The sequence below is a fragment of the Cydia amplana genome, chromosome 5, assembly GCF_948474715.1.
Source record: "Cydia amplana chromosome 5, ilCydAmpl1.1, whole genome shotgun sequence".
Lineage (NCBI taxonomy): Eukaryota > Metazoa > Arthropoda > Insecta > Lepidoptera > Tortricidae > Cydia > Cydia amplana.
The window spans coordinates 14139617-14153721 of record NC_086073.1 but is presented as its reverse complement, the minus strand read 5'-3'; the positions used below and the strand labels follow the sequence as shown (position 1 = coordinate 14153721).

Here is a 14105-nt window from a genome sequence, read left to right as displayed (position 1 = left end):
AAACTAAAAGAGGTTGAAACCCGGGCAGAATTACGTGATAGTAACCAAATAACCACATAGAAATTACTAAAATAAAATAAACGAGTCGAATGAAATTGAGTGTGATAAACGTGTACCAGTTGTCGAAGTATTGATAAATTCCATGTAATGGCATTTTGCTGAATAATCTCAAATAACCCATTCCATACAAATCGAACTGCAGCGATTAGCTTGGTTTTCAATATTGTGATATTTTATATATAGTTGTAGTCAAGGAAATTTGCTATTGGAGTGGAGAGAAAATTAATACGGTTTTTATACATAGATATAATTTAAAATACAATGTGGTGTGCAATGCAATTAATTATATTTATGTTGAGTGTTAGTTATTTTTAACCTTTTGAACGCCACAGACGGCAATTGACGTCAACGCAATTAAAATCGTGACAACGACGCCAAAGACGGCATTTGCCGTCGATCGTTTTTTGATGAAAATCTACTGAAAAACACCCCACTTTTAGGTTGGCATTATTTATTCACAAAACTAAATTTTACCCCCGTGGCGTCAGTGGCACGGCAAATGGATGCGCCGTTTGGCGTTCAAAAGTTTAAACGTTTAAACAAAATTATGCACAACTTTATTTGCGCTAGGTACTTACAAATTTTTAGTGCTTATTTCCAGCGATGAGTTTAATTTTCCTAGTGGGATTAGGAATTGAACCATTTATAAAATGGCTGAAAATTAATACTGAATCAATGTAAGGCATTTCTTATTGTCACCTAACTCAAAATAATTATGTAATGGTTTAATTTTGCACATAGTAATAGTAATGTATTTAAAGCACAAATACTACAACGCAGTTTGCAGAAAATTCAAAGTTAATATCGTTCACAATATGTATGAATCAATTACCTGTAAAAAAAAACTGGAAATGTGAACTAAATTAGCATCTGGAATTATCAGCACTTTCCGGCCTTGAATAAAAAAAAATCAATTGGGGTAGTAGAATATGTGTTCAACTATTTGCAGTGTCATTTTACATAAATTTCTAATATGTACTAGTTATTTTATAGCTGGGTGTGTGTCTAGTGTGTGTAACGCCTATACCAGTGTGTGAAGGATGAAATCGCATTTCCACATTCCGTTTTATTAATGATAACAGTGAGACTGTTACCATTAATAGAATCCATAATTAGTTTTAATGTGGATTCTGATCGATGATATTTTATGTTAATGACATTAATAATTACAATTACGAAGATGAAATGAATAATTCATGACTTGATAATACGGTGGTTGCAATGAGCTAACGAAAATGGCCCCATTTGACCGCCACGCCTGTTTTACATAACACGCAAAAGTAAACTTTATCAGAATGTATTATTCATTTTGTACTGTATACCTTACCTTTGTCGGTTATGGCCGACAGTGGCGGTAAAAGGGTTAAAAATGTTGCATAAATGCGTGCTCATTCCCGATTGCTTCCCAAAAGGAGCCAGGGGGTTAGTTTTGCGTCTGTTGATTAGCCATTTTGTGATACCAGTTATCTGATCTCAGAAGCCAAGAGTCAAATGTGTTATGGTACTTAGAGAGACGCCACACTAGCGTCTTTTGAGCGTCGACGTCTAGTCAGCGCTATGGAAAATGGCAATAGAGTTGAGTAGACGCCGACGCTCGGGAGACGCTAGTGTGGGGTGGCCTTTATGGTATGTGTGACACATTAACTTGTTAGGAAAAACCAACCTTAGAATGGCTAGTTTATGTATGACACGACACTTGGATTATATAAAGTACAATTTAGAGCTGTGCGTTTTATGGTTTTTTAAAGTTGAAACCCAGAACTCCCAGGAGATATGATTAAAATAACGGTAAATGAACTTTGAAGGGTTATACATAAAGTTGTATTCTCCTTAACATGTTCCAATGAATGGTTTTGGGGCTTCATACTTTAGAAAATTATTCTCATAAATATATAATATATATGTACAAACAAATATGTATGAAGCAATAACTTCATTTTTAATAAATTTGAGTGTCTTAAATGATTGAAAATCAATCAATTGATCGTATGGAAAAGCTTCTGCTGGTGCTTTTATAAAACAATATGTCGTTTATAAAAATACGTATATATTTTGTAATGTTTATGCGTTGTTACCGTTTAATGAATAATATCAACAAAAGTATCCATTGCTTTTAATTTTTCCAACCTACGTAAAGGATCTACTAGGGCCGTTTTTTCTACTGAACAACTGCTTTATCCGATTTATCGGCTAAAGTAGCGGTCGGCAACCTGCGGCCCGTGAACCTGTCACTTGCGGCCCGCGAGCCTCCCTGGCTATTTTGTATGTAGTATTGACAAACGACAATGTCTGATAAAGTCATAAATATTAACAAAGTACGGCCCGCGTCAACTTCGTTAACTACTAAGGGCCCACAGCCCTTGGCTGCTAAAAGGTTGCCGACCGCTGGGTTAAAGGGTCCGTTTAACCTTTTCGCCGCCATTGACTTGATATAAAGTCAGTACATTTCGTGCCCCACACGCCACGACTTCATATCAAGTCGTGGTCTTGATCAGGTTTGTTTACGTGCAATTTTTGACATGGCCTTAATGACACTTTCATTGACGTGGCGGCGAAACGGCCAGATGCACCTTAGTGAATTTAGTAACTGATGACCGGGACGCAGCTATATATAGAAATGAGATGGAGAACGGAGATATCTTTCATAGTGTCTCACGTATTGCGGCGTCCCTCTCGTCGTAGGAAAGTGTAACAAGTTCTTGACCCTCGCCATCGAATCGCTGTGTCTCTATCACTCTTCCATATTAGTGTGACAGTGACAGTTGCGTTTCATTCGCTACGTAGTAGCGTTAGCGATCGGCATGTTGTCTTCGGGGCCTGTTTATTATCAATCGCTGGGTATTATATAGGTATCTACTTATGATTTAATTGGAATAGGCAACTTATTAAGAATAAAAACCGTTCAAATAGCGATTTTAATGTCTACGCGAGAAGGTTTAAATTGTAATAGCAAAGTGGCTCCGAGACATCCCGTGAAAAAAGTACAAGAACAGGTTCTTCATAAATAAGTCAGGCATCGCCATTAATTTTTTACCTAATACATATACCTACCTACACTTTTTTATTTTTATGTATGAGAGGCATCTCTTGTTGCCCAAACATTTGGAAAGTTTAATAATTATGACCTGCACAATAATTGTTTAGATTTTGCCTTCTACGTTGTAATTGATGGAGCTTACTGTGTTCAGACACGAAAGTGGTTTGTAACAAATGTTTATTTATTTGTGTGTTTTGAATGTGAATATTACAACAGCATTAAAAACTTGGGACTTTTATTTATTGTTTTACCCTGACATAACCGGATTGCTGTGACCAGGGGCCCGTTTCTCAAAAGCTTATAACTTGTAATACAAGTGGAAGTCCCTTTCTAACAAAAGCTGTCAAAAAGTGACATCCGCTTGTATTACAAGTTACAAGCTTTTGAGAAACGGGCCCCTGGGGAGCGCAGTAGAGTAGACCAAGATAACTGCAACGATTTTGACAGCACAGACTGCAAAGGAGTCGCAAGGCAGGGTTGAATTCAATGACAGTCAATAGTTTTGATAAATAAGTATATTTCTAGGTCAATAATATCAAAACTTTAAGAGACGGTATCCTCCTAAAAAGTTACATCTAGATAATACTTCTAACTTAAAATGTTTTGTAAATGGAATATTATAAGTGTCCCGAAAATGAAACATTTAATTGAGCAAAAAATAAATGAGATCAAGCTAAATCATGGATGGATTTTACTTTTTAGTTTCTAAATAAGTCGGTATAGAGAACCTATTTTTAGGCATCTGGGTCGTAGTAAGGTTTAGTATTTATTGTATGCAGTACCTAATTTCCAAAGATACATCGTGATCCACCTTACGACATAAGAAGTTCCTAACACATTGAAATCCTCGCAATTAAATAAAGAACATTTAATACTTGAAATAGCGATAAATGATGAGTATGATGACACACATTCATTATCTAAGTTGTATTTTACGATCTGAACTGCGTTTATCAATCTAGTTTCAATATTAAAGAGGTTACCAGTTAGGTATCTACAGCACAATAAAATACTCATATTACCAACTACAAATGGGTATTCCAAATTTTATATTAAAGGAAAAAATGGAAAAAGTTACGCTTCCGGCAGGACTTAAACCCGCATCCTCCGCAATCCGTGCGTTGCTCTTAACCAATTGAGCTACGGAAGCCTACCAGGTCAAAAGATGTAATCGTCTCTCGGTAGATGTCGCTATACGCCACCCTTATGGCGTGTATGCATAAAGGAAGGGATGGAAAGATTTGCGATGTCCTGGTAGCAGTGTTGGCCGAAACGTTAATGCAATTGAAAATCTTGGCCATTAACCATTATAAATTGAACCTTAAACGATTACAGTTTACGGTTCAATTTATAATGGTTATTGGCCAACATTTTCAATTGCATTAACGTTTCGGCCAACACTGCCTGGTAGGTTTCCGTAGCTCAATTAGTTAAGAGCAACGCACGGATTGCGGAGGATGCGGGTTCAAGTCCTGCCGGAAGCGAAACTTTTTCCATTTTTTCCTTTAATATAAAATTTGGCATATCGCTCGCAGACGAAACTACTTGTTAAAAAATTGATTTACAAAGGGGTATCTGATAATGTTTTATCAATATTCCAAATACAAATATCACAACATTTCCCTAACTTAAAACTTAACTCTCTTTACAGATACACCTAAGCATAATACATCAAATATTTTGAGATACATACACACTCAGTTTTTAATATAGGTAAAAATTTATCGAGGTACAGTGCCAAATCTATAAAAAAGAATCAAGGTCTTTATTTCTACTATAGAGAGCAATTTATTGTTACTATTTTGAGTCTCTAGACAATACCTAAATTATAAAAATAGCATGGACACTAAAGTATGGCCGCTAGGAGAGTAAATGCGTAACATTCACCAATAATAATAAAAGTGACACTTTGACATTACAAAACTTTGAGAAGGAATTATTGTAATAGATATCCTTAATATAATTTAAATATTTTAATATTATTCACTGAAAAAAATATTTTCATATTATAAACCTTCCTAACTAGATTTAATCAAACTGATATTTTACAGTCTTTTTACACATCTGTTTTAGATCTGAGTATTTTCAGAATAAATTAAAGCTTTTTTTTTACAAAATAGTTATGTATAAATAAAATTATGTAAATGCAATTAAATCATCACTTAAGGTATCATATAGTCAGCATATAGACGTAGGGTCACCTTCCATTGTGCACGCTACATTATCTAATTTATGAGCTAAGTGCATTTTGTTACAAAGTGGATCCATTTCTAGTCCTAATATAATTTGTTCTCTATATTTACTGACATAAATGTATAACTCTTTCAAGGCCGAGAGCGTATCAAACTCGTTTAATTGTTGCACTGAAAGCTGTTGCATTGAGGTGCTCAGTTCCTGGTCTGTTACTTGAGGCAATTGGGAGACTGCCTGATAAAACTGTATCACCATATCCCTGTACGTGGGAAGATCTTTCGCAAATAACAGTTTATTTGACGGAGAATCTTTACAAAGTCGGTGCTCTGTCAACGCGCAGGCATCCATAAACGTCTGGGCTATAACAGACAAAGACGAGTCTACAGTAGCCGTTTTGTTTATATCAAATATGAAATCGGGATTCTTGATAAGATTAACCCAAAATCGGAGCGGCAAACTGTTCGATTTCCAAGCATGAACAACCTCTGGGTTCATGATGCCATGAGTCCTGGCTGCCTCATCAAAGAGATCAAAAAGCCACTTGACTGCCGGCGGCAACACCTCGTTGACTGTTAAGATGGTGCTGAAGAAATCGTCGACAAACTTATGGACGGTTCCTTTCGTCGACAAAAGCCTCGTCAAAAAGATCTCAGGTATAGCCTTGTGACTGTGTTCGGATGTTTTGTTAATTATATTATGGTATTCAATAGGTCTCACCAAGTGGTAGAAATGTACATTGTGATCTAGGTCATTGTTGTCGACTCTAATGTGGGAGTTAGTACAGTAAATACCGGTGCAATTTTTGCACGGAATTTTATAAGGGGTGTTAAAACTGTCATTTTGTCGTGATATTAAGGACATGATCGCGGATTCCTTAACACCGTAATGAGCCAATGTGTTAAGCTTACGCCAACTGTTGACTGTTTTCGTTGTGACATCTTCGTCTTGGAGAGTCACGTGCCCTCCTCTCCCATGTCGCCATTCGAGATCAACTTCGTGGACGGACGGTCGCATTGAAAACGGGGTATTTTTAAACAACGCGTCAAGTATTTTTGATTTCACTTGAGAAATACTATCGCAATCTAAAACCTTGCACTGGACCTTTTCGTCGAAATCGTCCTGAACAATATGCAGCGTCACGATTTGGTAATCAATCTGTTCTTTCAAAAGTTTTTCCTCTGATAAAGAATAGCGAGCCTCGTGCGTAATGGCATCAACCACACCCTTTTCGATTTGATGTTTTATTGCTTTAAACAACAAGAAAAGTGACGAACCGGCATAATCCTTGAGGTAATAATACATACAAAGTGCCATCCAATTTGTAAGCATTTTTTCGACAACACTTTCCGTCCTCCTGAGCATTAGTTGGGGGTGTTTATTACAGACGGATTTGTCAATAAGACGCAGTAGAAGCGACTTGAGTATGTCGGTAGCATATTCCATCTTTCCCATTAAAATTATCATTAATAAGGAAGCCACATTAACTTTATCCCGAATGTTAAATGATTTTTGTGCTTCCAAAGTGTCTATAAATGACAGAAGGAAACATTTATTATTCAAAAGCTGTTCAAATTGAATCATGGCTGCGTCATAATTAGTGCGCGGTGTATTAATAAATTGACGTTGAACGTTCAAAATTGGGTGGTCTGAAACACCTGGGAAAAATACTTTCATTACATAATTTACATGATCCAATGTTGGGATACCTGAATGTTCCAAATCAGCTGCCAAGTCTGACATATCGGTCTGTAATTCTGCAAAAGCCAACTTGCACTCTAGTCTTACGTTACTTTCTAATGTATCCATCTGTATTTGAATTCGCTTATATTCTCTTTCAGCTTTAGTACTTCTACGTCGGTACATAACCAAGACGATCATGAAAATAAGCACTAAAAAGAATGTGCCGGCTGCAATGCCTGCTATTGCTTCGGGTGGAAAATTGTAATTTCGTAGCAATTCGTAATGAAGATACCCAATCGGAAATCTTAAATTTTTCCCTATTTTTACTACAACCATGGGCAAATTTATATCTGTGTTTTGCACACCGTTTTCATCTGTATTCATTGGTTGAATTTCCGGCGGGGTGCATAGAAGCTGTTGCATAGTGAGACTGGTAACATTACATGTTTGAGTACCAATAGTAACTACCACATCTGACTCATCACTTGCTCGTATTAGATTCTCTCCTTCTATGACAAGTGGGTCTCCTTTATACGATTTTATTTTATTCGGAAAATGATAAACGTGAGGGTCTTCTACGAAAATCATATGAGTTCGGGGAGGGTTGAAATATTTCTCTAAATCGTGCATTGTTTCCACATAGTCCATTACAAAACCAACTTTCATAGCTATCTGAGGTGTACTTGTTTGAGATGCAGTTGCCTGTAAAATCTCATTATACTTTTTATTGATTGCAGGGCTGGGGCACTCCATTTGATTGGGGTTCAGTACAACACAAGCCGTGTAGTTAACCGGCTCTAACTCTTTAGCATGATAGAGTTTCATTAGTGGTTTTTGGATAGTGTTCAAATTAGTACCATGGACTGTTATCATTCTTCCCCCTGACACGAAGCTTTTTAAAGGTTTAATCTCCATTATGGTTGGGTCTGCTGTATAATTATACAGGTCGCCCATTAGCGTTCGATTAGCATTGTCGATAGCAACTGTGATCGTATGAATCACGCGCGGCATATTGGCCTTCGGAGTTATGCAAATAAGCCTGCTATTGGATGTTTGGGTTTTATTTACGGAGCAGGGCAGTTCATCTAGGTATGTAGAAATGGCTGATCCAATGTTCAAATGCTGCCCTCCAATCGCTAGTTGCGTTCCGCCAGAAACAGGTCCGAGGGCAGGATATATACCTTGCAATTTAATGTTCTTGTAACTAAACAAAACTGAGGACTCCGTATAACCAGCGTCATTTTCAACAATCACTGGCGCCACTGAAGAACCGTTAGATGGTCCAGTGCGACATGTGATGCTAACTGACACCTCGAAATCGACAATTTCGCACGGTACTTCGCCAATGCGTATCTTTCCGGTTACTTCTTCAACTCGTAAACCGAGATTGCTGCCTTCTATAGTTACTATGGTTCCACCTTCTACAGGACCACTCAGAGGTTTGATCATATCTATTCTGGGTTTGGGACATTCAGTGACTGGGTTATCAAGGCAAGATTCACTATAAGAACAGGAATTTCCACACCATGTGCACTGATAAACGGAGTTACGAGTTATGCACAAGGAACAATCTGCATGCTCCCTGTGAGAACCAAGAATTTCACACTTGTATAAAGTGATATTTATGGTGTCTATGTAATGTTTGTGATTCCATACCACTTTTACGCTAACATTATATTCTCCAACATATTCCTCATAGGAATACGTTGTTTTGTCACAAACTATAAAATGATTAGATTCAACTCTGGCAGGCACAATCATGTTAGCCTGCTCGATGCTAACAATGCATTGGAAACCAGTGTGGCCAGGTTGCAAATGGGGTAAGTTTTCAACCTCAAGTTCTAGCTCCTTAGGTACATTATTGGGCAGTAGAATTTGGTGCTTGTGCTGTCTAATTCGAGGACAGTGTCCAATACCATGGTTAAGTAATTTAGTTGGGTTACTTTCTCCACTAATGATAGTCCTCTGGCAAACAGAGGTGTCATGTGTGCATCGGTTATCATAAATGCACCAATTGCATGCCCATTCACTCAGTATACAGGACTGACATGTTGTATGCCTGGAGCAGTCGTAGAACGCAAAGTTTCTGGAGACAAAATCTTTATTTGTTTCTGATGAATGTACTGAGAGTGGCACATATGCATGGTCCTGATTGGGCAGTATTTTAGGCCTATGTTTGAGATCCGGGGTAGGGCAAGCTAGGCCACTTGTTGTCACAGCAGCATCGATAGGAGGAGCATTACCAAATACACATTTGTATGTATCACCAAAAGGTAGTTCAGGCAAAGTCCGAATGACAAGTTGCACTGTAGTTACCTCATTCATGGATATTTTGTCTGGCATAATTTGTTCAAAGTCAATGCACTGTTGACCTGTGTACCGGGATAGCCATCTGGGAGCACTCTGTGTACCTTTTTGGCACATGCTCTGCACAGTGCACCGTTTTTCTAAAGAACACCAGCCGCAATGAGGGTCATTGGATTCCAGACATGAAGAGCAGTCATTGTGTTCTGTACACTTCTCTGTAGGAATTTGGACTATTGTGTTTCTTGCTAATACATAGAGAGATCTTTGAAATGGTGATAAACTAGTATCCGGCAGTATCCTTTGCCCAGGCAGGAGCTCATCACTAGCATATTGTATTGCCCTATCTGCATCTATTAGAACCTTTTTCAACATTCCTTTGTTTGTCCCCAAAAAAGCTACAGTGTGTAATCCTGTCACTGACATAGTCACAGAGGTTACAAGAGTATCATTCCAGTAAATTACAGGTGAAGTTCTTATAGGATACAAACCACTTATCTTAAGACCTACTTCACAAAAATTAAGTATGTTGCCCACAGATCCCACACTGGGACATTTACCATCTGATATCATGCCTGATATGTATCCCATATTACGAGATTTAGTACTACCATTGAAACACATGTGAACATTCTCATTAAACTTAATTTCTATCTCTTGCAAGGAAAATACACAAATTGCTGACTTAGCTACAGGTTCATTAGTGATACTTTTAGATGGGCTAAAAGATGTGACCAGTATGGAGTCTCCGGGTTCAATGCCCAGCTGCGTGGCCAGGGTAGCCCCGGCCCTAGCGATTTTAGCATCTTGAACTAAATTGTAATTGACATCTTCAATCTTACCGTTGTTTTCTTCCCGAACATTACACTCCAGGGTAACCTCAGTGTAGCTGTTGTAGTTGTCATCATTAACGCAAGTCCGGGCCAGCCGAGACACGTATCCCAGCTCCTCGTTGCCGGCGAGATGGGAATGTTTTTGAATTATCAGAAAATAAGCATAATCACTAGCATTAAAACCATACACATATTGCACCAAAAAATTGTCCCTATACTTGACATCTATTTGAATGGAGCTCTGCTTCGAAAATGTAGACTGGGCGAGGCGGAGAGTCATGAGATCGCGGCTGGATATGGCTGGGACGTCGTGCCTGTAGTCGCCGTTGTTGGTGAATGTCGTGCCGACGTATAGGACGTTGGATCGGTCCCAGGACATGTACCGCTCGGGCCCGATGAAGGCGTAAGTGGAGGCATCAGCATCGTTGGCAGCTACGCTCTCGGGCAGAAACTCGGGCTCCGCGGAAATGTCACCCAGCTTGTATTTGTAACACGAACCTTGCGCGACGGAACCACACGCAATCAGTAAGCGAGATTCTTGGTCGATCACTAATATTTTGTTCACATTGTCCACTAGCGATGTTTTTATTTCTGAATCACAGCCGCTGGCATGGCACATAGGATTATCGGGTTTCGGCCCAGTCCGGATAACATGTATCGGTTTTAAATCGGATTTCAGCTGATGCAGCGCGTTTAAGGATCCCGCATACACTTGTCCACTAACTTTATCAATAGCGAGGTGATAGAATTGGAATGTCTCATTTTGTTGATTGGGGTATTGTGATATGAAGTCGTATCCGTATACTATTGTGCTCCAAAGCCAGAATATTATGACTAACACTGTCCTGAAAGCAGCCATGATTACATTCTATGCTGCTTTCCCATAAATATATTGCACTTTGTCACAAACACTACGATGTTTTCATTACATCTTCAACCCATTTTATTATCTTACAAAAATAATGTAAAAGCATCCATCGATGCCGATGACATGGAATAAACAATATATAGAATTTGGCATAAACAAGATTTTTTTTTTTTTTTGGATTTTATGGCGACATAAACAAGATAGCATAGTGCAATGTTACCATACTATAATATATATTATCTAAATATCATGCTAGGCCAATTATAATTGGTCAAACCAAATTATCAGTAAATAAGAACAAAAAAAAAACTACTTTTCTTTTGGGTGCTTGTGCTAGTAAGACAAAGATAGTATGATTCTCTCTGTCTATGTTTGAAATGAGACAGTCCTAAAGAAAAAAGGATATCTCTTTCTCGCTCTCACTTATAGGTGCGACGCACAAGGTCGCGGTGCGGTGCGGTAATGTGTTACGACTTATTCCATTCTTACATTCTTAGGTTGGCAAAATGCATTCTTATCTAATATTACCACGTTGCTGTTTGCATGCACATCGCATCCCATTTAAGTTATCTGTGCACTGCACAGCATTGAAAAAAAAATTGGCTAGGCAAAAACTTGTGGAGTTTATGTTTTTATTATTCATGATTTATTAAAATTTAGTGGTAAACATAAAATAAATTGTGTTTTCATAGTGTTAGTTGCATACTTTAGGATGTAGACTGTTAAAAGGCTGATTTAGCCGCGCTACTGCAAAAAAGGCCATGCCGACTAAATAGTTTTTAGGAAGACTGCAGTTTGGTCTTTAGTGAGCTTCACGATGATGGCCACAATGTCTACCGGAGGTCCGGGGGACCCGCATACGCAGATGAACACGTACAGGAGCTACGTGACCATGTTAGCGGATCCCGGCGCCAAGGATGAGATCAAGCTGAAAGCTGCGCAAGAGCTTAGTGAAAATTTCGAGGTGAGTTTTGAATAGCAAAGGCTTACAACGAGTGTTATTTACAGGCGTGAGCCACAGGAGACTTGAGTAGCTGTAACCCTAAGGTTTTAAGCCTTTCAGACAATTCTTAAAAGGTTTAGGCTTTGTAGTCTCAAAAATTATGTTTGGTGCTTTGTAGCTCACAGGACTATTGGATGAATTTAAGGTTGATATTCATTGATAGTAAAATTACTTGATATCCAACAATTCATAAATGAAATTATTTATTTCATGTAACTTCATGTCCCTGAATATAAAGTATTTTGAACAGTTCATAAAAAGCTCATGTCCTTCGGGCTTTACATGTTAAAAGATTCTAATTATAATTTATTGTAGTGTTTAAGCTACAAGATGCATGATGGTAATTATATTAATCTTGTCTATTTCATTTCATTTTAGGTGATACTGAGCTCTCCTCAATACCCCCAATTCCTCGCTCACTCATTGAACATATTCCTCAAGATATTAAGAGAAGGCGAACCTCACTTCATAGCCGAGTACAATATTCAGCAAGTTCGGAAGCTGATTCTAGAGATGATTCACCGTCTGCCCATAAGTGAGACACTGAAGCAATATGTGAATGACATCCTGATACTCATGCTGAAACTGATGGAGATTGAAAACGAGGAGAATGTGTTGGTGTGCTTGAAAATATTTATGGAGCTCCATAAACAGTATAGGCCCCCATACAATACTGAAGTTGATGTGAGTACGATCAGATATTTTGTATACAGAGTAACATATTGTTTTTAAAGTTTGATGGTATTATAGGGTAGGTGCGTTAGTTTTCGTCTAGCTCTAGTTTTCGTCCACTTGACGAAATTTCAATATAAACCTACATTGCTGCACAAATTTGGACTTATTGCAATCCTTAATATGGAAACAATATATCTAACTGCATAAAAAATATGTTTCGCAAGTAGTAAATTAAATATAAAAAATATTATTTGCTAATATGTCAAGTGGACGAAAACTAGAGCATAGGCGGAAACTAGCGTAATGACCCTCATTAGGGACATAGGGTTCTCAGAAGGGATTTCCATTCTTCACTGTCCAGCCCTGCCTCCTCCAGCTCCACCCAGTGAAGGCTAGCTGCCTCCAGGTGGTATGGGGTTTTGACCCCTTTTCAGGGAATTTTCCGTGTCAGCCCTTGCTTGGATACATGGTTTTTTGGCCTTCATACAACATGTCCTAGACACCTTTTTTTTTTGACAAGGGAGGACAAGTGCATGTTTATCTCTTTGCTTCCCTTCTCTGGGGACCTTGGCAGTTTGAATGATAATCCATACTAATATTATAAATGCAAAAGTGTGTCTGTCTGTCTGTCTTGTCTGTTACCTCTTCACGCTTAAACCGCTGAACCGATTTAGTTGAAAATTGGTATGAAGATAGTTTGAGTCGTTTGAGTCCCGGGAAAGGACATAGGGTAGTTTTTATCCCAGAAATCACTCTTTAAGGGGGTGAGAAGGGGGGTGGAAATTTGTATAGGAAATCGGTAAAAAGCAGAATGGGTAAAAATAAGCTACCCAAATTACTAACTCCACGCAGACGAAGTCGCGGGCAAAAGCTAGTATTTAAATATCTTTAGATGCTGAATACCTTATCATAATGTATTCATATTATTTTAGATTCACAAGTTTCTTCAGTGGGTGAAAGGTATATACTCTGATTTGCCAAATCACTTGCCCAAAATATTTGAGCCGAAGCCTACAATCAGAGTGAAGGACTTGTCGGAGGTGAACATTGAACAGTTGCTGCAGGAGACGTATACCACTACCCCTATACACACAGAGAAGAAGTTACTTGATGGAAGTGTGGTCACAGTAAGTATATACAATAAAATTGTATAATGTATTGTATTATTCTTCTTAGCATCTCTATTTTGTCCCTATCCTTGTTTGTTTGTTTTATCCCACAGTAAGTTAACCCTTAAATGCATTACTTTTTCTTTTTGCCCGAAATTAATATAATATGTATCACATAATTGTTTGCCGATTCTAGGAAAAATAGTAAAAAAAAATATAACTTCGATTTTCACTGCAAAATCAGTGTTAGAAGTTGAATTGGCTAAACCATATTTATGTAAATATGTAATTTTCAGTAATAGATATATGAATTTTTTTACTACCATTAGAAAGGTACACTATT

General features: G+C 38.0%; 2 protein-coding genes across 2 annotated transcripts in view; one reads left to right on the top strand and one right to left on the bottom strand.

Annotated features, from left to right (window-relative positions):
* Nucleotides 1-4872: 4872 nt before the first annotated feature.
* Nucleotides 4873-11112, bottom strand: LOC134648106 (plexin-B). The gene has a single exon (XM_063502576.1). The coding sequence runs from the start codon at nucleotides 10964-10966 to the stop codon at nucleotides 5276-5278; it is 5691 nt and encodes a 1896-aa protein (XP_063358646.1). The 5' UTR covers nucleotides 10967-11112; the 3' UTR covers nucleotides 4873-5275.
* A 558-nt stretch (nucleotides 11113-11670) lies between these two features.
* Nucleotides 11671-14105, top strand: part of LOC134648377 (transcription-associated protein 1) — a 49147-nt gene continuing 46712 nt past the window's right edge. Inside the window, exons 1-3 of the mRNA XM_063502905.1 lie at nucleotides 11671-11939; nucleotides 12357-12662; nucleotides 13586-13780. Coding sequence (XP_063358975.1) covers nucleotides 11793-11939; nucleotides 12357-12662; nucleotides 13586-13780 — 648 coding nt within the window. The 5' untranslated portion in view covers nucleotides 11671-11792. The remainder of the gene's footprint in view (nucleotides 11940-12356; nucleotides 12663-13585; nucleotides 13781-14105) is intronic.

Excerpts from the sequence above, each read along its gene's own strand:
- LOC134648106 (XM_063502576.1), bottom strand. The coding sequence starts at position 10,966 with ATGGCTGCTTTCAGGACAGTGTTAGTCATAATATTCTGGCTTTGGAGC.